The 24,051-nt window shown below is 38.6% G+C and overlaps 1 protein-coding gene across 1 annotated transcript in view; it reads left to right on the top strand.

The window, feature by feature from the left end:
* The window catches only part of HEPHL1 (hephaestin like 1), a 97,763-nt gene extending 74,145 nt beyond the window's left edge, over positions 1–23,618 (top strand). The window contains exons 13-20 of the mRNA XM_030828934.1: positions 528–667; positions 11,042–11,182; positions 12,759–12,865; positions 14,371–14,593; positions 15,830–15,969; positions 20,761–20,923; positions 21,394–21,462; positions 21,549–23,618. Coding sequence (XP_030684794.1) covers positions 528–667; positions 11,042–11,182; positions 12,759–12,865; positions 14,371–14,593; positions 15,830–15,969; positions 20,761–20,923; positions 21,394–21,462; positions 21,549–21,751 — 1,186 coding nt within the window. The 3' untranslated portion in view covers positions 21,752–23,618. The remainder of the gene's footprint in view (positions 1–527; positions 668–11,041; positions 11,183–12,758; positions 12,866–14,370; positions 14,594–15,829; positions 15,970–20,760; positions 20,924–21,393; positions 21,463–21,548) is intronic.
* Positions 23,619–24,051: the final 433 nt, after the last annotated feature.

Genomic DNA, 24,051 nt, shown 5'->3' with positions numbered 1-24,051 from the left:
CTATATTTGTATATGGATGTATACACAATACATGACTATGGTCCTTCTTGAGATCTTTCAAAGTGGAAAAGCATTACCATGTACGGAAAGATACATATGAAATCTGGAGAAACTCAGGGTGGTAGAGGGTGGATGTGTATGTGCGTGTGTGTGTGTGATGATACACACATGCAGATGCAAGTGTGTAAGGTTAGATGGTCCCAGAAGAGAGGTGCAACCTCAAAGGATCCTTAGGAGTCTCTGAGGTTGGCCCTACTCAGTGCTTAGCAGAAGATTACAACAGTGATTTCCAAGGGTGGGCCATGGACTGGTGCTGGGCTGCCCATATCAGAACTCAAGGAGCTTTAAAGTGCAGATTCCTGGCCTCACTCCCAGAAAGTCTGGTGCAAAAGGCCTGCTCCCCAGGGAGCACTTGATCACAGCCAGGTGTGGGGCACACTTCTCCAGATTACCCCTGAATCACTTAGAAGCGCTCAAAGCTTTTCTGCTTTCTGACAACTTTAATTTCTGGTGCTTCTGATTTGCAGACATGGAGATATATTTATGAACCGCACTGAAAATTGGATTGGCTCTCAGTACAAGAAGGTGGTTTACAGGGAATACACGGATGGAGAATTTGTGGAGATCAAAGCCCGACCACCACAAGAGGAGCACTTAGAACTCCTGGGTATGGCACAGATTTCAGGCGTGCCCTGTCAGCCCCAAGCATGTGCATGCATACATACTCATGTGTTCTGTTAGACTCGTGGCTGAGAAAGGATAGAAGAAACAGAGTAGCTTGACTGCATTCCTCCAAGTGTAGTATCTTCCTGCTCTACCATTGTCAAGGAGCGTGCTGAGTGCTCAACTCATACAAAAAATAGTCATAATAAGACTACCAGATAATACACAAATAGGAATCCATGACATCAGGGCAGTCTAACTGGTGTATGATACCATAAAGCTTCTTTCCAACCCCTATACTGAGCCAGGAAATTTTTTTTTAACTCCTCCAGCAGATATATATATATATATATAATATTATATATATAAAATATATAATATATATAAATATATATAATATAATATATAAATATATATAATATATAATATATATATAAATATAGATAAAATACTTTAAGTTCTAGGGTACATGTGCACAATGTGCAGGTTTGTTACGTATGTATACATGTGCCATGTTGGTGCGCTGCACCCATTAACTCATCATTTACATTAGGTATATCTCCTAATGCTATCCCTCCCCCCTGCCCCTACCCCACGACAGGCCCTGGTGTGTGATGTTCTCCTTCCTGTGTCCAAGTGTTCTCATTGTTCAATTCCCGCCTATGAGTGAGAACATGCAGCGTTTGGTTTTTTGTTCTTGTGATACTTTGCTGAGAATGATGGTTTCCAGCTTCATCCATGTCCCTACAAAGGACATGAACTCATCATTTTTTATGGCTGCATAGTATTCCATGGTGTATATGTGCCATATTTTCTTAATCCAGTCTATCATTGATGGACATTTGGGTTGGTTCCAAGTCTTTGCTATTGTGAATAGTGCTGCAATAAACATACGTGTCCATGTGTCTTTATAGCAGCATGATTTATAATCCTTTGGGTATATACCCAGTAATGGGATGGCTGGGTCAAATGGTATTTCTAGTTCTAGATCCTTGAGGAATTGCCACACTGTCTTCCACAATGGTTGAACTAGTTTACAGTCCCACCAGCAGTGTAAAAGTGTTCCTATTTCTCCACATCCTCTCCAGCACCTGTTTCCTGAGTTTTTAATGATTGCCATTCTAACTGGTGTGAGATGGTATCTCATTGTGGTTTTGATTTGCATTTCTCTGATGGCCAGTGATGATGAGCATTTTTTCGTGTGTCTGTTGGCTGCATAAATGTCTTCTTTTGAGAAGTGGCTGTTCATATCTTTTGCCCACTTTTTGATGGGGTTGTTTGTTTTTTTCTTGTAAATTTGTTTGAGTTCTTTGTAGATTCTGGATATTAGCCCTTTGTCAGATGAGTAGATTGCAAAAATTTTCTCCCATTCTGTAGGTTGCCTGTTCACTCTGATGGTAGTTTCTTTTGCTGTGCAGGAGCTCTTTAGTTTAATTAGGTCCCATTTGTCAATTTTGGCTTTTGTTGCCATTGCTTTTGCTGTTTTAGGCATGAAGTCCTTTCCCATGCCTATGTCCTGAATGGTATTGCCTAGGTTTTCTTCTAGGGTTTTTATGGTTTTAGGTCTAACATGTAAGTCTTTAATTCATCTTGAATTAATTTTTGTATAAGGTATAAGGAAGGGATCCAGTTTCAGCTTTCTACATATGGCTAGCCAGTTTTCCCAACACCATTTGTTAGATAGGGAATCCTTTCCCCATTTCTTGTTTTTGTCAGGTTTGTCAAAGATCAGATAGTTGTAGATACGTGGTATTATTTCTGAGGTGAGCCAGGAAATTTTAATTTGAAATAGTTTGATGTGTCAGAACAGCAGGCAGAATGTTACCATAACTTCTTAAGGTTCTAGGTTATCCATGCACAGTGCGATTGCAACACACCATAAAAATATTTATGACAAAAGAGAAGCTCCTATGTGAGATGGGGCCAAGGGAGAAAGGTCTGGCTTTCTCCTTCCTGAAATGTCCCTCTCAGTTCAGGAGGCCCTTATTCATGGCCTTCTCAGAACCTGAGCTTCTGGACTGTCAATGAGATAAGCTCTTCCTGCTTTCCTTCTCCACTTTTCTTCACGGGAAGTCACCAGCTCTGACCCCATCTTGGGGATAAGACCTTAAAGCAGAGGGCAAATCTAAGGGACTTTTGGAAATCCTGCTCCACTTTTGAATGCACAAGGTAACTTATATAAACAGTATGGTCTTACACAGTGTTTTCCAATATTAGAATAAGGCCCTACAACTCCTAGCTTGATAAATTGTTAAATTAAATCCTCCATCCATGTAATAGATGTGGAGGTGTAGTAGACCCCACATTTCCACAGTCTACTAACATTCACAGATAAGCTTGTTTGTCTCATCAAATGAGTGAGTCAGCCCTGATCGAAACATTCATTCATTTGAGCTGTGATGTTGACAGAGCTTTAAAGACAAGGTGCTGGTTCTGCTGAGGGGCTGATTCTGCTGAGGTGCTGGTCCTGCTGAGGGCTTTGAGGTGTGGCTCTAAGGCTCTTTGGTTTGGTTCTTCTCAGCAAAATGACACAAATGCGGTGACTTTATGAGAGGGAAGCCCATCAGCACTTTAGCCAGAGGAATGTGAGGCCCATCTACTCATTTTCTGTGCCTCAGGGAGAAGCTTGGGCTCCTCAAACTGGGCACATGGCAGGCACACTTCAGTTCATTGCTATTCCCTGATAGCGACCTCCCACACTATAAATCAGTACCCAGTTGCTCTTACTCATCAGTAGTCATTTGCTCTTACCAACCAGTAGAGCAAGGCATGTGCAATTTAGGTGGTAATGAGTACAGAAATAGTGATTTTAACATATGCATACCTAGCTACTTGTTTGTAATGATACCCAAATGTAATATTTAAGAACATGCAAAGCATTTTCTTTCTTTTTTTTAGCCCAGCCCACTTGCCTTAGGGTTTTCTTTTCTAATTTTGCCATTAAGGGGGAAAAAAATGAGTGCTATTTAGAACTTCCTGATTCATGTTAAATATTTTAAGAAAATGTTATTTATTTATTTTAATTTAATGTATTTATGTTTTAAGAATTTTTTATTATACTTTAAGTTCTAGGGTATGTGTGCACAATGTACAGGTTTGTTACATATGTATACTTGTGCCATGTTGGTGTGCTGTACCCATTAATGCATCATTTACATTAGGTATATCTCCTAATGCTATCCCTCCCCCCTGCCCCTACCCCACGACGGGCCCTGGTGTGTGATGTTCCCCTTCCTGTGTCCATGTGTTCTCATTGTTCAATTCCCACCTGTGAGTGAGAACATGCGGGGTTTGGTTTTTTTGTCCTTGTGATACTTTGCTGAGAATGATGGTTTCCAGCTTCATCCATGTCCCTACAAAGGACATGAACTCATCTTTTTTATGGCTGCATAGTATTCCATGGTGTATATGTGCCACATTTTCTTAATCCAGTCTATCATTGTTGGACATTTGGGTTGGTTCCAAGTCTTTGCTATTGTGAATAGTGCCGCAATAAACATACGTGTGCATGTGTCTTTATAGCAGCATGATTTATAATCCTTTGGGTATATACCCAGTAATGGGATGGCTGGGTCAAATGGTATTTCTAGTTCTAGATCCTTGAGGAATTGCCACACTGTCTTCCACAATGGTTGAACTAGTTTACAGTCCCACCAACAGTGTAAAAGTGTTCCTATTTCTCCACATCCTCTCCAGCACCTGTTGTTTCCTGACTTTTTAATGATCGCCATTCTAACTGGTGTGAGATGGTATTTCATTGTGGTTTTGATTTGCATTTCTCTGATGGCCAGTGATGATGAGCATTTTTTCATGTGTCTGTTGGCTGCATAAATGTCTTCTTTTGAGAAGTGTCTGTTCATATCCTTTGCCCACTTGTTGATGGAGTTGTTTTTTTCTTGTAAATTTGTTTGAGTTCTTTGTAGATTCTGGATATTAGCCCTTTGTCAGATGAGTAGATTGCAAAAATTTTCTCCCATTCTGTAGGTTGCCTGTTCACTCTGATGGTAGTTTCTTTTGCTGTGCAGGAGCTCTTTAGTTTAATTAGGTCCCATTTGTCAATTTTGGCTTTTGTTGCCATTGCTTTTGGTGTTTTAGACATGAAGTCCTTTCCCATGCCTATGTCCTGAATGGTATTGCCTAGGTTTTCTTGTAGGATTTTAATGGTTTTAGGTCTAACATTTAAGTCTTTAATCCATCTTGAATTAATTTTTGAATAAGGTGTAAGGAAGGGATCCAGTTTCAGCTTTCTACATATGGCTAGCCAGTTTTCCCAGCACCATTTATTAAATAGGGAATCTTTCCTCATTTCTTGTTTTTGTCATGTTTGTCAAAGATCAGATCGTTGTAGATGTGTGATATTATTTCTGAGGGCTCTGTTCTGTTCCATTGGTCTATATCTTTGTTTTGGTACCAGTACTATACTATTTTGGTTACTGTAGCCTTTTAGTATAGTTTGAAGTCAGGTAGCATGATGCCTCCAGCTTTGCTCTTTTGGGTTAGGATTGGCTTGGCAATGCGGGCTCTTTTTTGGTTCCATATGAAGTTTAAAGTAGTTTTTTCCAATTCGGTGAAGAAAGGCATTGGTAGCTTGATGGGGATGGCATTGAATCTATAAATTACCTTGGGCAGTATGGCCATTTTCACAATATTGATTCTTCCTACCCATGAGCATGGAATGTTCTTCCATTTGTTTGTGTCCTCTTTTATTTCGTTGAGCAGTAGTTTGTAGTTCTCCTTGAAGAGGTCCTTCACATCCCTTCTAAGTTGGATTCCTAGGTATTTTATTGTCTTTGAAGCAATTGTGAATGGGAGTTCACTCATGATTTAGCTCTCTGTTTATCTGTTATTGGTGTATAAGAATGCTTGTGATTTTTGCACATTGATTTTGTATCCTGAGACTTTGCTGAAGTTGCTTATCAGCTTAAGGAGATTTTGGGCTAAGACGATGGGGTTTTCTAAATATACAATCATGTCATCTGCAAACAGGGACAATTTGACTTCCTCTTTTCCTAATTGAATACCCTTTATTTCTTTCTCCTGCCTAATTGCCCCGGCCAGAACTTCCAACACTACGTTGAACAGGAGTGGTGAGAGAGGGCATCCCTGTCTTGTGCCAGTTTTCAAAGGGAATGCTTCCAGTTTTTGCCCATTCAGTATGATATTGGCTGTGGGTTTGTCATGGATAGCTCTTATTATTTTGAGATACATCCCATCAATACCTAATTTATTGAGAGTTTTTAGCATGAAGGGCTGTTCAATTTTGTCTAAGGCCTTTTCTGCATCTATTGAGATAATCATGTGGTTTTTGTCTTTGGTTCCGTTTATGTGATGGATTACGTTTATTGATTTGCCTATGTTGAACCAGCCTTGCATCCCAGGGATGAAGCCCACTTGATCATGGTAGATAAGCTTTTTGATGTGCTGCTGGATTCGGTTTGCTAGTATTTTATTGAGGATTTTTGCATTGATGTTCATCAGGGATAGTGGTCTAAAATTCTCTTTTTTTTGTTGTGTCTGCCAGGCTTTGGTATCAGGATGATGCTGGCCTCATAAAATGAGTTAGGGAGGATTCCCTCTTTTTCTGTTGATTGGAATAGTTTCAGATGGAATGATACCAGCTCCTCCTTGTACCTCTGGTAGAATTGGGCTGTGAATCCGTCTGGTCCTGGACTTTTTTTGGTTGGTAGGCTATTAATTATTGCCTCAATTTCAGAGCCCATTATTGGTCTATTCAGTGATTCAACTTCTTCCTGGTTTAGTCTTGGGAAGGTGTATGTGTTGAGGAATTTATCCATTTCTTCTAGATTTTCTAGTTTATTTGCATAGAAGTGTTTATAGTATTCTCTGATGGTAGTTTTTATTTCTTTGGGATCAGTCATGATATCCCCTTTATCATTTTTTATTGTGTCTATTTGATTCTTCTCTCTTCTTTGTGAGTCTTGCTAGCAGTCTGTCAATTTTGTTGATCTTTTCAAAAAACGAGCTCCTGGATTCATTGATTTTTTTGAAGGGTTTTTTGTGTCTCTCTCTCTCCTTCAGTTCTGCTCTGATCTTAGTTATTTCTTGCCTTCTGCTAGCTTTTGAATATGTTTGCTCTTGCTTCTCTAGTTCTTTTTTTTTTATACCCACCACCATTCATTTAATAAACATACTTTTCAATGACATTTGGATGGAGATATATATATATACATATATATATTTTTTGAGTTTTACATTTAATGTGAGTTTTATTATTATTATTATACTTTAGGTTTTAGGGTACATAATTGTGATGTTAGGGTGTCAATTTTAGATCTTTCCTGCTTTCTCTTGTGGGCATTTAGTGCTATAAATTTCCCTCTACACACTGCTTTGAATGTGTCCCAGAGATTGTGGTATGTTGTGTCTTTGTTCTCATTGGTTTCAAAGAACATCTTTATTTCTGCCTTCATTTCGTTATGTACCCAGTAGTCATTCAGGAGCAGGTTGTTCAGTTTCCATGTAGTTGAGCGGTTTTGAGTGAGTTTCTTAATCCTGAGTTCTAGTTTGATTGCACTGTGGTCTGAGAGATAGTTTGTTATAATTTCTGTTCTTTTACATTTGCTCAGTACTGCTTTACTTCCAACTATGTGGTCAGCTTTGGAATAAGTGTGATGTGGTGTTGAGAAGAATGTTTATTCTGTTGATTTGGGGTAGAGAGTTCTGTGGATGTCTATTAGTCTGCTTGGTGCAGCGCTGAGTTCAATTCCTGGATATCCTTGTTAACTTTCTGTCTCATTGATCTGTCTAATGTTGACAGTGGGGTGTTAAAGTCTCCCATTATTATTGTGTGGGAGTCTAAATCTCTTTGTAGGTGTCTAAGGACTTGCCTTATGAATCTGGGTGCTCCTGTATTGGGTGTATATATATTTAGGATAGTTAGCTCTTCTTGTTGAATTGATCCCTTTACCATTATGTAATGGCCTTCCTTGTCTCTTCTGATCTTTGTTGGTTTAAAGTCTGTTTTATCAGAGACTAGGATTGCAACCCCTGCTGTTTTTGTTGTCCATTTGCTTAATAGATCTCCCTCCATCCCTGTATTTTGAGCCTGTGTGTGTCTCTGCATGAGATGGGTCTCCTGAATACAACACAGTGATGGGTCTTGACTCTTGATCCAATCTGCCAGTCTGTGTCTTTTAATTGGAGTATTTCACCCATTTACATTTGAGGTTAATATTGTTATGTGTGAATGTGATCCTATCATTATGATGTTCTCTGGTTATTTTGCTCGTTAGTTGATGGAGTTTCTTCCTAGCCTTGATGGTCTTTACAATTTGGCATGTTTTTGCAGTGGCTGGTACTGATTGTTCCTTTCCATGTTTAGTGCTTCCTTCAGGAGCTCTTGTAAGGCAGGCCTGGTGGTGACAAAATTTCTCAGCATTTGCTTGTCTGTAAAGGATTTTATTTCTCCACTTATGAAGGTTGGTTTTGCTAGATATGAAATTCTGGGTTGAAAATTCTTTTCTTTAAGTATGTTGAATATTGGCCCCCACTCTCTTCTGGCTTGTAGAGTTTCTGCTGAGGGATCAGCTGTTAGTCTGATGGGCTTCCCTTTGTGGGTAACCCGACCTTTCTCTCTGGCCACCCTTAACATTTCTTCCTTCATTTCAGCTTTGGTGAATCTGACAATTATGTGTCTTGGAGTTGCTCTTCTCGAGGATTATCTTTGTGGCATTCTCTGTATTTCCTGAATTTGAATGTTGGCCTGCCTTGCTAGGTTGGGGAAGTTCTCCTGGATAATATCCTGCAGAGTGTTTTCCAACTTGATTCCATTCTCCTTGTCACTTTTGGGTACACCAATCAGATGCAGATTTGGTCTTTTCACATAGTCCCATATTTCTTGGAGGCTTTGTTCATTTCTTTTTACTCTTTTTTCTCTAAACTTCTCTTCTCACTTCATTTCATTCATTTGATCTTCAATCACTGATACTCTTTCTTCCAGTTGATCGAATCGGCTACTGAAGCTTGTGCATTCGTCATGTAGTTCTCATGCCATGGTTTTCAGCTCTATCAGGTCATTTAAGGACTTCTCTACACTGATTATTCTAGTTAGCCATTCATCTAATCTTTTTTCAAGGTTTTTAGCTTCTTTGTGATGGGTTCGAACATCCTCCTTTAGCTTGGAGAAGTCTGATCGTCTGAAGCCTTCTTCTCTCAACTCGTCAAAGTCATTCTCCATCCAGCTTTGTTGTGTTGCTGGCTAGGAGCTGCATTCCTTTGGTGGGGGAGAGGTGCTCTGATTTTTAGAATTTTCAGCTTTTCAGAATTTTCAGCTTTTCTGCTCTGTTTTTTCCCCATCTTTTTGGTTTTATCTACCTTTGGTCTTTGATGATGGTGACGTACAGATGGGGTTTTGGTGTGGATGTGCTTTCCGTTTGTTAGTTTTCCTTCTAACAGTCAGGGCCTTCAGCTGCAGGTCTGTTGGAGTTTGCAAGAGGTCTACTCTGGACCCTGTTTGCCTGGGTATCAGCAGCGGAGGCTGCAGAACAGCGAATATTGCTGAACAGCAAATGTTGCTGCCTGATCGTTCTTCTGGAAGCTTCATCTCAGAGGGGTACCTGGCTGTGTGAGGTGTCAGTCTGCCCCTACTGGAGGGTGCCTCCCAGTTAGGCTACTCGGGGGTCAGTGACCCACTTGAGGAGGCAGTCTGACCATTATCAGATGTCAAACTCTGTACTGGGAGAACCACTACTCTCTTCAAAGCTGTCAGACAGGGACATTTACATCTGCAAAGGTTTCTTCTGCCTTTTGTTCGGCTATGCCCTGCCCCCAGGGGTGGAGTCTACAGAGGTTGGCAGGCCTCCTTGAGCTGCGGTGGGCTCCACCCAGTTCGAGCTTCCCAGCCGCTTTCTTTACCTACTCAAGCCTCAGCAACGGTGGGCGCCCCTCCCCCAGCCTTGCTGCCACCTTGCAGTTTGATCTCAGACTGCTGTGCTAGCAATGAGCGAGGCTCCTTGGGTGTGGGACCATCTGAGCCAGGCACAGGATATAATCTCCTGGTGTGTCATTTGCTAAGACCATTGGAAAAGTGCAGTATTAGGGTAGGAGTGACCCAATTTTCCAGGTGCCATCTGTCACAGCTTCCCTTGGCTAGGAAAGGGAATTCCCTGACCCCTTGTGCTTCCCAGGTAAGGCGATGCCTCTCTCTGCTTTGGCTCACGCTCGGTGGGCTGCACCCACTGTCCTGCACCCAGTGTCTGACAAGCCGCAGTGAGATGAACCCAGTACCTCAGTTGGAAATGCAGAAATCACCTGACTTCTGCATTGCTCACACTGGGAGCTGTAGACTGGAGCTGTTCCTATTCGGCCATCTTGGAACCACCCCCTAAGAAAATTTTAAGAAATTGAGAGAAAATTCAAAATAATAACAGTCCAACAAATTTTAGATTTATATATACCTTTCTCAGAAAAGCAATTAAATACATGGCTTGAATCAGCAAGGAATTGATATGTGTGGCCAGACCACCAACTGTCAGTGTATCTCCCTGTGAATGTAGAATGCACCAAATACCCAAGAGACAGCCATAGGGATCAGGCACTTCTGAAATGGGAGTCTACTCACTATGAAGCAGTGCACAAGTCATGCTGCCACAGGCCCTCTCAGCCAGGTGTGGGCTCATCTCCATTGGCACCCAGCCTGGTTGCTTCCAACAGAAGTGCACACACCAGAGGGGCTGAAGAGTGCTTGTCTCCTTGGGTAAACAAATATTGAGAAACAGAGTTAGATGTGCATTTGTGAAGTCACTATATTAATCATAAATTAATACATAAATGATTTTATTTCACTCTAATCTTTCAAATTCCTTTTACACACATTATTTCATTGGATCTTCATTATTATTGTCATCCATTTACCAGATAATGAATAATTTCAGACTTATCAAAGGTTATACACAGGGGGATTACAACTGAAAATCACCATATCATGTGGATATGGCTTTTCCTGGAGATGATTTCTCTGTAGTAAAAAAGCATTTAGCAAGTACTTATGGTGTATCAGTGCACTGAAGTAAACACTTTTAGATACACTATCTTATTCAACCCTTACTATAATCCCACATGAAAGTTATTACTAAACTGATGTTACAGATGAGGAAACTGAAACTCAGACAGATTACATCACTTACCCAAGGCCCCTCTAATAAATGAAGGAGGCAGAATTTAAACCCATTGCTAAAGACTACATGATATTTAATACTACACAATGTTGCTCTCTAAAGCGAAGTAGAGTTATATATGCCTTTCTCAGAAAAACAATTAAAGCCAAACTATTTTATTTGACTAACTACTGCCTATATTTAAATTACACTAATGTTGAAAGAGCAATAATAATGCACACAGGCCTGTGTTTTGCCTTTAGGCCCAATGATTCATGCTGAGGTGGGCGACACCATCCTGATCATATTTAAGAACAAAGCCAGTAGGCCCTACTCCATCTCAGCCCACGGTGTGGAGGAGATGGATAGTGGAAAGCAATTGCAAGTGCCCATGACAAAACCAGGTAAGTTGTGTCAGAGGTCTGCTCCATCTTGAAGAAGAACACTGGCGTCAACTCTTTTCTGGTCTCAGAGGTGTCTTAAAGAGCTCATCTTAATGTCAGTGTGTTTCGGCCATCATCTAGTCACTCTGGTATGAGATCATCATTCATCCAATGACCAAATGTTTAGGAATTTCTAGGGTTCCATTAGGAACCTCCATTAAGGACCCCATTATCAACATCCCCCACCAGAGTAGTACATTTGTTGTAATTGATGAACCTACATTGATACATCATTATCCCCTAAAGCTCATAATTTACATTAGGGTTCAGTATTGGTGTGTACACTCTAAGGGTTTTGACAAATGCACAACAACATGTATCCACCATTGTAGTCCTATAAAGAATAGTTTCGCTGCCCTAAAAATTCTCAGTGCTCTGGTGTTTATTTTTTCCTCTTCCTTAACCCCTGGCAACCACTGATCTTTTTACTGTCTCCATAGTTGTTCTTACAGTAGCTCCTCCTTATCATGGTTTTGCTTTCCTTGGTTTTAGTTACCTGAATCAATCTTGGTCTGAAAATATTAAGAAATTTTGAGATAACTTCAATTAGAGACAATAAAAAGATATTTTGAGAGTGAGAGAGAGTCTACATTCACATAGCTTTTATTATAGTGTACTGTTATAATTTTCATATTTTATTATTAGTAATTGTCAATCTCTTACTGTGCCTAATTTATAAATTAATTATTGGTATGTGTGTATAGGAAAACACGTAGTATATATAGGTATGGCACTGTCTGTGGTTTCAAGCATCCCCTGGGGGTCTTGGAATGTATCTCTCCTGGACAAAGGGGGACTACTGTAGTAAACATAAAAATTAACACATTAACTGCCTTCAAAATGAAGCATTATCCTGTGTATTTAATTACATTATTTCACTTAATCCTCACAACAATTAGAAAACTATGATGACCAACCCACTTTACAGATAAGGATACTAAAGGTTAGTGACGTTAGGTAGCTTGTCAAATGTGGGATAAATAGGAAGTCATAGGGTTGAGATTTGGAACTAGGTCTCTCTGATTCTGGTTCTCACCAGATCTCACCTGCCTACTTGAGAAGCTTTTAAAAAACACTGGCACCAGAGTCCTAGACCCCAGACTCTCTGATTTTGCTGGTCTGGGGTGAGGCCTGAGCAGCAAGGGCTTACAAAGCTCCCTGGTGACTCCCATAAGAGGCCAAGGCAGAGGTCCTTGATGACTAAGATGTGCTCAAGGACAGCTCTTGGGAAGGAGATACAACATTTAAGGAGGAAAAACAGTGAGGTATAAAATGTTTTTATTTCCTGAATACACACCAGTTGACAATAGAAAAATGCAAAGTAGAGGGAAGGCTGGAGCCTGAAATGAGAAATCTGCCATTTCATTTTGAAATAGTAGAAATCAAGATGGGAGTTTAATAAGAACATTTGTAATGAATAATTCTCTCCGGCAAGAAACATTAATGAAAATATATAAAGACCTGCTTATATTTCTTCAGATAAATCATCTGAAACACAGATAATTCTAATAATTTTTTTCCATTTCATTTATTACAGGAGAAGTAAAAACTTATAGATGGAATATCCCTAAAAGATCCGGTCCAGGGCCTTCTGATCCCAATTGTATTCCATGGGTTTACTATTCAACAGTAAACTTTGTGAAGGTAAGGTGGAGAAAGCAACCAAAAGGCTTAAAATAATCTGGATGAAAGTTGACTACTTGGGTCATCACAACTTGGGTTGGTATATGTGAAAGGGTATAATGATTTAGAGCAAGGGTCTCATACTATGGCCCATTTACAAAAGCTAGCCATGCTGGACGTTTACATTGTCAATGGCTGACTTGAGTAGCTGCAACAGAGACTATATGGCCCACAAAGTCAAAAATATTTACTATCTGGTGACTTTTTTTTCCAAAAAAAAAAAAAAAAAAAAAGTTTGGTGACCCTTGACTTAAAGTATGGGGAATAAAAACAAAATCCCAATGTTTCAATTACCAAATTTAGAACGTAAAAAGATAAAAGGGTTGAAGCAAAAGAGGATATGTAAATATACAACAATAAAATAAATATAACTTAGAATACAATTTATGTATGGTTTTGGATGTGTGAAATCTGTTTATTTTAAATGCATTATCAGGGCTACTAGGGCTCAGGAGAAGAAAGTTCACTCTAAACATAGTAACTGAAACTACAAAATTGTTTGAATGATTAATGATCTAACTTCGAAATAAAAGGCAAAGATTCAACATTGAATTTGAGCCAGGTATGTGTATGTAAAACAACCACAGACTTTAATTACATGCCATAAACCAAAGTCCAATCTAAAGTCGTTATTTGATGTAAAATGTAAGCATTGCCTATTAAAGAAAAAAAGGGAGGGATTATCTTAACCTTTCTCTTAGGTATTAGATGGCATGTCTTAATGTCCTTGAGTTGTACTGGACAGTTCTAGAGTTCAGGAGATAGATATACAAGGCACTTGAATAAATAAATTTAAATATGAGAATTATGGGAAAATCCAAGTTTATTTATTTTATGCATCACAACAAATATTTATTGAGCACTTGTGATGTGCAAATGACCCCACCAAATACTATGAGAGATGCAGATACTCTTGTCTTAAAGAAACTTATAACTTTGTGGGAAAATAATATGTCCACACTTGTAACTGTAATAGAGCTCTGAATCTGGTGAATTCTATCGGAGTGGCAGGCTAACTAAAGTACTATAGAAGGTTTTGGAAGGAGAGTCTAGGAAGAAAGAGCATTATGAGCACAGCTGAAAATAGGGAAGTAGAGGGAGTGTTTGGGACATGTTGGGAGTCCCATTTGGCTATCATATGGGGTCCAGTAGTAAATCAAGAGGTAGCCTAAGCCAGAAAAGTTCATTAGGGGAGCACATGGAGGGCTCACAGACCTGCAAGCGTTTGTATTTAATTCTGCAGTCCATGGAAAATCACTGAAGACTTCTAGATATGGGAGTATAAAGATTACTGTGATGGTGGTCAACAGGATGGGCTGGAGGTGGGGTGAATCAGAGCTGAGAGAAGAATCAATTTCTAGTCCAGGGTGAGGTATTATGACTCTACACTAGAATAGTGGCAGGTGGAATGAAATACCATTAAATTACTTAATGGCTCTTTTAACTCGGTTAATTTTTTCTTCCAGGATACGTATAGTGGTTTGATGGGTCCTCTTATTACATGCCGAAAAGGAGTCTTGAATGAAAAGGGAAGAAGAAGTGACGTTGATTATGAATTTGCTCTCTTGTTTTTGGTATTTAATGAGAATGAATCCTGGTATCTGGATGACAATATTAAGAAGTATCTCAACAAAGATCCACGAGATTTTAAGTGCACTGATGATTTTGAGGAAAGCAACAGAATGCATGGTATGTCCAAAGTTTAAAAAGAAGCCTATGTTGAGATAAGCTCATAGAATTCCTGTAAATGTAGGAGGCTCCCAGCATCCTTCTCTGAGCCTTTCCTCCTTCCCAGGGGCACCTGGACTGAAGAAAGTCCTCTAATGCTTTCCTTCAGACTGAATCAGCCTAGCCACTGATTGGCTGGCAACAAAGTCATTGAGGCTTTGAACCAACTTGTAGGGACATGTATTTCTGAATGCTAGGATCTCTAAGCTCTAAGACTGTGAAGTAATTCTTTAAAAACAAATCATCGTTTATTGTCATAATTTATAAGAATATGCCATAACTTCTATTTGTTTAAATTTAAGGGCCAGGTTTAATTGTCTCTGGGATATGAAACACTACTATCAAATTTCTGTTTTAATGTATCTGTGTTACTTCTATGTAATTTAAGGTAGTTTGTTGGTGGGAGTCATGTGTTCGCATTGACACATCCACAGATTCTCATCAACAGCTATTTTTGACCAAAAGTGCACAAAAAGGCCTTGCCCAAGGTCACAAAGCTACTTGTTGATATAGATTAGAATATAGTAGCCTGATTCCCCGTTCAGCTACTCTTTCCCCTACCAGTTTTGCTTTCTTCTCCTAAAGATTTCTTAGTATGCTCTCCATTTTTAATGAGTGCAGGTCATTTGGTTGCACCACAATGCACAGAATCAAAAGTCAGTAGACAGTGGAGGAGTGGGAGTCACCATCGTGTAAACTCAGTTTGCTTTGGTCATTGTTAGGTCATGAGCTCAGCCTGTGTGAAGCTCTCCTTTATTTTTGGAGATTCAGCCAGGCTTAAACTATTCTCAACAAGTGAAATATTAAGAAAATAGTTTCTAAGCCACTCAATTTTTATTTACATAAACTTGTTTATGCCTTGGTTTGTTCTCTGTAGAGTGGTATAAATCTGGCTACCTCTCCAATGAGCCTGTAATTCCCTTCATAAAGAGATTATGCTGAATAAACAAACAAAACACTGCCACCAAGATATGGCATTAAAACTGCTATTTCTTTGTTCTCGCTCTCTTTGTAGAAGGATTTCTCAGTTATCTGAATTTTGGGTCTAGAATGGTAGGACACTGCTAGGGGTGAGTGAGATTACATGTTTACTAGACAGATGAAAATATCAGTGACCTAAAGATCTTCTGGAAACATTTAAAAAATCAGCTTATCTTTTAACTAACCAAAGGTTATTTTCTTATCACCTTTTTAAAGCCATTAATGGAAAGATTTTTGGGAATCTCCATGGCCTCATAATGAACGAAGATACAATGACAAACTGGTATTTGTTAGGGATAGGAAGTGAAGTGGACATACATACCATCCATTATCATGCTGAGAGCTTTCTTTTCAAAGTAAGTATAAGGAAAGTGCTTTGGGAAAGACATTTTTGAACTAACAAATTCAATGTATTTCCAGTGGAAAATAAGAGTTACTTGGAAATAATGCTCGTGAGGGGAGATGAGAATGGAACAGAATAATGTGATTGTACCATTTCCCTGGTGGATATTTCTTTTTTTTTTTTTTTTTTTTTTTTTTTTTTTTTTTTTGAGATGGAGTCTCGCTCTGTTGCCCAGGGTGGAGTGCAGTGGCACAATCTCAGCTCACTGCAAGCTCCACCTCCCAGGTTCATGCCATTCTCCTGCCTCAGCCTCCCGAGTAGCTGGGACTACAGGTGTGTGCCACCACGCCTTGCTAATTTTTTTCTGTATTTTTTAGTAGAGACGGGGTTTCACCATGTTAGCCAGGATGGTCTCGATCTCCTGACCTTATGATCCGCCCGCCTCGGCCTCCCACAGTGCTGGGATTACAGGCGTGAGCCACTGCGCCCGGCCTGGATATTTCTTAATATGTATATGTATATTATTGTGCTTATAAAAATTTCTCCAAGCCACAGCTGAGAGTTTTCTCATTAGTGATCTGGGGATAACTCTGACCACCCTGGAATATGCTGTTAATATTGTATATGAAAGTACGGACACTGACAGCATTCGTCCCTTTTCCTCACCCTTCCTTTTTTCTTTCTCTTTCCTTCTCCCCACTCTTTTCTTTTTCTGTGTGATTAGCTAACAGAATAGCTCTATCCAGTAAAGGAGCTATTTTGGGCTCTGGCCTAAGCCCTCAAACTTTATGTTGACTTTTGCCCTAGTGAGCTGGGCTGGACCATGTGTGACCTTCTACCCTCTAGCATCAAGCTATACCATATGGGTGGTGCTCACTGTACAGCAGAGCCATCTGGGGAACTATGTAAAAACCCAACTGCCAGGCCCTGACCCAGTCCTGCTGAATCAGAATCGCCATGGATAAGGTCCAAATAGTCTGTCATCTGAAGTTCTCAGTGCTTTCTACAAGGAAGTGGAATAGAAAAGGACAATCACATCCAATGTGTGGAGAAAACTGGAATTGATCTTTTCTAGTTAGACAGGAATAAATGGTAACTTTAATAAAACATTTAATATCCTTTCTCCTCTGTATATTTCAACATTGTTTAGGACACCAAGTATTAGCCTGCTATGATTAGAGTGTCACATATTAAATGGCTATGCTGCTTTCCAGAATTTGGCTTTTTTAAACTCACATTTAAAAAATTATATTACAATGTATAAAATTTAATAAACAAAGTTATAAAAATTTACATATATACTTTAAAAATAAGATATAATTTACATTGAATACAATTCACCATATTTAGTGTACAGTTCTCTTTTGATAAGCACATACAGTAGTGTAACGAACAGCAATCAAAATATAGAATACTTTTATTTCCCCCGCAAATTTTCCCATTGCACCCTCTAGTGTCAACTACTTCCCCATACTTAACACTTGGCAACCACTGTCTCTATAGTTTTGCCTTTTTTGAAAGGTTATATGGAAATCATAGTTTGTAGCATCCTGAATCTGGCTTTTTTGATTTAACATAGGCATTCAAATTGCATCCATCTTGTTATGTGTATCAGTGGTTTGTTTCTTTTGACTGTTGAGTAGTATTCCATTGTAAGGATATAATGCAGTTTGTTCATCTATTCTCCTGTTGAGGAACATTGAGTTATTTCCAAGGTTGTTTATTACAAATCAAGTCATTACAAACATTTATGCACGTTTTTGTGTGAACATATGTTTTTATTTTCCTTGAGAAAATACCTAGAAGTAGGATTGCTAAGCCATGTGATAAGTGTATGTTTGATTTCATAAGAAACCGCCAAACTGTTTTCCAAAAAGGCAGTATCATTTTGCATTTCCAAAGAAATATATGAGAACTCCATATGTTGCACATCCACATATGCAGTTGGTATTTTTAGTTTTTATTTCATTTTTTTCCCTTAGGCATTCCCTCCTTGGGGAGGGGTTATAGTGGTATCTCATTGTTTTTCATTTGCATTTTCCCAGTGGCTAATGATATTGAGCATCTTTTCATGTGTTTGTTTACCATCTGTCATCTGTAAATCTTTGGTGAAGTGTCCAAATTGTAAGCCCATTTAAAAAAATTGGGTTACTTGTTTCCTTATTGCAGAGTTTGAGGGCTTTATATATTCTGGATACAAATCCTTTTTCAGCAATGTGACTCACAAATATTTGCTTCCAGTTTGTGGCTTATCTTTTCATTCTCTTAACAGCTTTCAAATAGAAGTTCTTAATTTTTGATGAAGTACAATGAAGTACAATTTTTCTTTTTTCTCTTTTATAGATCATACTTTTGGTGTCATGCATAAAAAATTTTGGCCTTACTGAAGGTCCCAAAAAAGGTCTTTGTTTTCTTTTAGAAGTGTTATAGTTTTAGATTTTATATTTAGGGCTACGATACATTTTAATTTTCATAAGTGGTTCAAGATATGAAATAAGGTTCATTTTTTTCATATGTATGTCCAAATGTTCCATCACCACTGATTGAAAAGATCATCTTTTTTTCACACAGAATTGACTCTTCACTTTTGTCAAAATCATATTGACCACATATATGTGGGTCTATGTCTGGGCTGTCTCTTCTGTTATACTGGTTTATAGTCTGCCCTTTCTTGAATGCCACAATGTTTTGATTACTTTAGTGTTATAGTAAGTCTCAAAATCAGATGGTGATTGTTTTAGCTATTCTAGATGTTTGCCTTCCCAGATAAACTTTAGAAATAACTTGTTGATTTTGATTTTTAAAATCCTGTTGGGATTTTGATTGGTATTGCATGGAATCTACACAATGGGTTGGACAGAACTGACATAACAATATTGAGGCTTCCAATCCATGAACATGGTATATCTATAATTTAGCTCTTCTTTGATTTCTTTCATCAGCATTTTGTAGTTTTCAGTATAGAGATCTTGCATATATTTTCTTTTATTTATTTATAACTAAGTATATAAAAGGCTTTGGTAATAGTGTAAACGATAGTGTTTTTATTTCAATTTATAGTTGTTTATTGCCAATATTTAGAAATATAATTGATTTTTGCATGTTGACCTTGCATCCTGCATCTTTGTTAAACTCACTTTAGTTCCAATAGTTTTCTTGTAGATTTTAGGGGGATTTTCTATGCAGACAATCATGTTGTCTGCGAATAGACATGGCTTCATTTATTTTCAATCTGTATGTCTTTTATTTCTTTTGTCTTACTGCACTGGCTAGGACTTGTAGTGCAATTTTGAATATGAGTGGTGAAAGTGGACATCCTCACTTTGTTCTTAATCTTACAAGGGGAGAATTTAGTCATTCACCTTTGAATATAAAGTTAGCTGCAGCTTTTTTGTGGATCCCGTTATGAGGTTGAGGAAGTTTCCTTCTAAATTTGCTCAGAGTTTTGATCATCAACAAATGTTAAATTCTATCAAATGGTTTTTCTGCATCTATTGAGATGATCAGATGCTTTTTCTTCTTTAATCCATTGCTGAATTACATTTATTGATTTTGGAGTTTTTAAACACTAAAATTTTCATTCCCAGGATAAACCTTACTTGGTCATGATGTATTATTCCTTTTTGAGGAATTGATTTGCTAGTATTTTGTTATGGATGATGGTATCTATGTTCATGAGGAGTATTGATTGTAGCTTTTTTTCCTCACAAAGCATTTGTTTAGTTTTGGTATCACAGTAATGCTGGCCTCATAAAATGAGTTGGAACTGTTCTTTCCTTTTCTATTTTCCAAAACAGTTTGTTTACAATTGGTATTATTTCTCCTTTAAATGTTTGGTAGAATTTGCCAGTGAAGCCATCTGGAGTTTAATTTGTTGGAATATCTTGAAGCAATTACAGTTTCTTTAATAGATATAGTGCTATTCAGGTTATCAACTTATTCTTGAGTAATCTTCAGGAGTTTGTGTCTTTTAAGGTATTTGTTCATACCATCTAAGTTGTACAATTTATGGATAAGAGGTGTTTGTGCAGTATTTCCTTTTTAATGTTTGTAAGATATCAGTGATGTCCTCACTTTCATTCTCGGTATTTCTAATGTGTCCTTTTCCCTTTTCCCTTCGTTAGTCTGTCCAGAGATTTGTATTAGTTATCTATTGCTGCATAATAAATTACTCTAAACTTAGAGTAATTCTTGGATCAAGAATCTGGGATTAGTTTAACTAGTTGGTTGATTCAGAATCTTTCATGAGGAGGCAATCAAGATGTCAACTGGAGCTGCAGTTTTCAAAGGTCTGACTGGAGCTGGAGGATCCACTTCCAAACTTACTGATATGGTTGTTAACTAGAGGCTTCAGCTCCTCATCATGTGGATAAGACATGAAAAATGGCTTCCTCCAGTGAGTAATCCAAGAGAAGAGGGTGAGAGAGTATCTAAGACAGAAGTAATGATAACCTAATCTTGGAATTGGAATGCCAGCACTTCTTCCACATGCTATTGATTGCACATACCAACCCTTATACAATGTAGGCAGGAACTACAAAGGTTATGAATACCAGGAGGTGGGGATCATTGTGGGCCATCATGGAAGCTGGCTACTACAGAATTTATTGATTTTATTGATCTGTTCTAAGAATCAGTTTTAGATTTCTTTGACTTATCTCTATTGTACTTCTGTTCTTGATTCCTGCTCTTATGTCCTTCCTTTTGCTTACTGTGGGTTTTATTTGTTTTTGCTCTTCTTTCTCTTCTTGCTGTTCTAAGCAAAGAAGGCTACTAGCTGTTGTTTTTTAAAACGTTTTTGCAGATAGATAAATCTTACCGAGAAGATGTGTATGATCTCTTTCCTGGGACATTCCAAACCATTGAACTGTTTGCAGATCACCCAGGGACATGGCTGCTACACTGTCATGTGTCTGACCACATCCATGCTGGCATGGAGACAACCTACACGGTCCTTCGTAACATAGGTACTGTTGTTTGTCAGTGATGCCAGATGATGGCACCAAGCTTCCTGTAGACCCCGAAAACAGGAGGCATGACAAAAACCCAGATATAGCCCTCAACAAGCTCAGAGTCAAGTAAGAGAGACATATATGTAAATATGTAACTATAATCAAGTATGCTATGTGTCATAGCAGAATGCAGAGTACAGGGCTTACTAGCAGCAGTAGGAGGGAATGGGTAACAGTTGGAGGATATGAGCCAAAGTTTCACAGAGGCCATGATGCTCCAGATAGACTCAGTGGGTGAGCAGAAGTGGGAAAGACAGCTGGGGCAGGAAAGCATGTACATGGGAATGAAGTAGCAGAGTAAGAATCCAGAAAAGATTGGCAGATACTGATGGGATAAGTAAGTCCTCTGAAATGAAACGACTTGTGTCATGAAAAGAATCCCCTTCTGTTGTTAATAAAACAATGAACTTGTTTTCTTTGTGCAGACAACAGGATTGCTTACTCCACCACATCTCCTGGAGTGGCATCTCACCCAGCCACAGTGCCATCTAACGGTAATGATACCCTCTCCCCATGTAAATGAGTGAACATTTCACTCCTCAAAAATGTCAGGGGCCTGACAAGTTTATCTTTTTCACAGAACGACCTGGCAAAGAGCAGCTGTATTTCTTTGGCAAGAATCTGGGTCCAACAGGAGCCAAAGCAGCCTTGGTCATCCTTTTCATCATTGGACTCCTCCTTCTAATCACCACGGTGATTCTCTCCCTCAGACTCTGCTCTGCAAAGAAGCAGACAGATTACCAGCAAGTCCAGTCCTGTGCTCTCCCCACGGATGCTCTGTGAACCATCTGGTCTCCCTCAACAGGAAAGGGTGATGTCCCATAGCTGGCCAGATGGCAGCCAACAGGGAAACTGGACCAAGGCATCACTTACCAAGAAGGTTGACACTGTATCCTGGATCAGCCTTTTGATCCTCTCAAACATCATCCAAAGCAATTTGCTTTTATTTATTTATTTTTAAATGGGCTGTGAATAATCCTCAGGTATAAAACACAGAAAAAGGAGAATGGGCATGGCTGAGAATGTCAACTCTTAGTCTATTCTTTGGATGGATTCACTGAATGGGAGACCCTCTGAAAGATATCTTTATATTCCATCTTTTATAATTCTTGGACAGTGCTTTCTTAGCTAACCACCAAAGTTTCTAGGTGAACAGCTTCTAGAAAAAGTTAGAGTGCCTCAGACATTTAACTGGAAGGGCACTACTTTTTCAACATTGTTGCAAAACATGCGTCCCTTGGTTTTTCTGTGGAAAAGATCTTTCTTAGGAGTTCTTGGAAATGTCTAAGTCAGTGTCTGCTGATAGAATTAGACCAAATAAATTTCTTGGAGGCTTTAACCAGCTCTCCTGGCCTTTTCCTCTTTGATATAAATAGCCTGTGCACTGCTTGTTTTAAAAAGCAAAGCTATAAGTTTTTTTTAAAAAATTGCTGCTCTTTTTATTCAAACCTGTAGAAATACTTGAATGTTTACAACTCACTTCATGTTACATATTTTTACAATATGTTTCTGTGGCAATGTTTGTACTTTCAAAAATCAAGCAGAGAAATTGTATTTCTACTTCAGACTGTGGGAGGGCTGAAATCTGTAAAAGAACGTGCTAGGCTCTCCCTTTATGAATCAGGTACTCCCTGAGAGTTTAGAGCAAGCTATCAGGGAGGGAAGCTTTGCAGGAGGCAAGTCTGGGCTTGAATTTGGAGTCTGATTTTTCATTCAGTTAGAGGGAATCTTTCTTTACAAGTCCCCATCTTCTATGAAATTAAATTGTAACATTCTCATTGTATGAGAAACACCAGGAGGAATTTATCAATGTAGGTGACTAGATAGGAGAAGGGACCTCTGAAGATCCTAGATTCCATGACTTTTAAAGACATACCCCTTTATGGAAGGAGAAAAAAAGGAAAAGGAAAGGTGAGAAAAATAATCTTGGTGGCAGATTCTCTTAAACCATTAAACCAGCTTTGAAAATTAATAAATAATTTCCAAGGTTCGAATGCAAAAAAATTATTGAACAACTAAACTCAACCCATTATGAGGCAATCTAAACTTGTCCATACCTATGCTTAGACAGTAGGTTTAAGATTGATAAAAGCAACATTGTTTATTACAAGACTGAGAAATTGCTTTTATCTCTGGGCGAGATGCCCTGAGATGCCAATGCCAATGCTAGATGAGTGATACTGGTATGCCTGCCTTAGCAGTGGGTCATTTGAATGTCAAAGTGAATGACTAGGACCTAAGAAATATTCTGGTGGAGGGACCTTTCATACTGTCTCATCTTCATCTTGATGAGGGGAAATGGGTAATTGGATAGAAGCTGTAGTCTTAACATAAAAGGGGATGCAAATGCTAATAGTTCTGTTCATAGTTTGCTTGAATGTCATATCAAACAGCATACACAAAAGATTTCGAATTTCAGTCTGCTAACCATTGACAGTGTGATTTCATAGTACATGTTCTACAGTTTTCATACATGTGTAGGCTGCATAATTTCATAATAATTATGGTAAATGCCTTATTAATTACCCACCTTAGTAAGACAAGTTATTCAGTTGTTTTTTTCTTTTCAGTTTATTTTTTTAATGAAAACAAAACCACAAAGTAGTTTGATTGCATCATTTATCGTTTTAATAAAGTTTCATATAAGGTGGCTATTTGCATGGTTATTTTCACTTAAAATTATCTATCACTGAACTAGGGGAGGTGGTTAAAGGGGAATTAATTTTTAGATATTTAGGGGCTGTGACTATGCCAATGATACTTGTTAGAGGAAATGAAACAAAATAACGTATCTCCACAAATAATATGACTTCTCAAACACTGTTTCCTCAAACATAACTACACTCCTTGTTCTCAGCCTCACTCTTGAGAAAATCAACTCTGCCTTCACTTACACACATATTTCCTCCTGTTACAATACAAGTGTCCCTGCTCCTAGCAGGACAGTCTCTTCATTTGACTTTGGGCCTCATTGCTTCTTGCTTTCTCAAGACTTCATTCCCTTGGGTATCCATTTTTCCTCCTGCATCTTTCCATAAAACCATCAGCAATGTCCACCGTTAAAAACAGAAAGCAATGAGCTG

Source organism: Nomascus leucogenys, chromosome 15 (genome assembly GCF_006542625.1).
Source record: "Nomascus leucogenys isolate Asia chromosome 15, Asia_NLE_v1, whole genome shotgun sequence".
Classification (NCBI taxonomy): domain Eukaryota; kingdom Metazoa; phylum Chordata; class Mammalia; order Primates; family Hylobatidae; genus Nomascus; species Nomascus leucogenys.
Note: the sequence above shows the minus strand (reverse complement) of the source record. Positions and strands in the feature narration are given on the sequence as shown.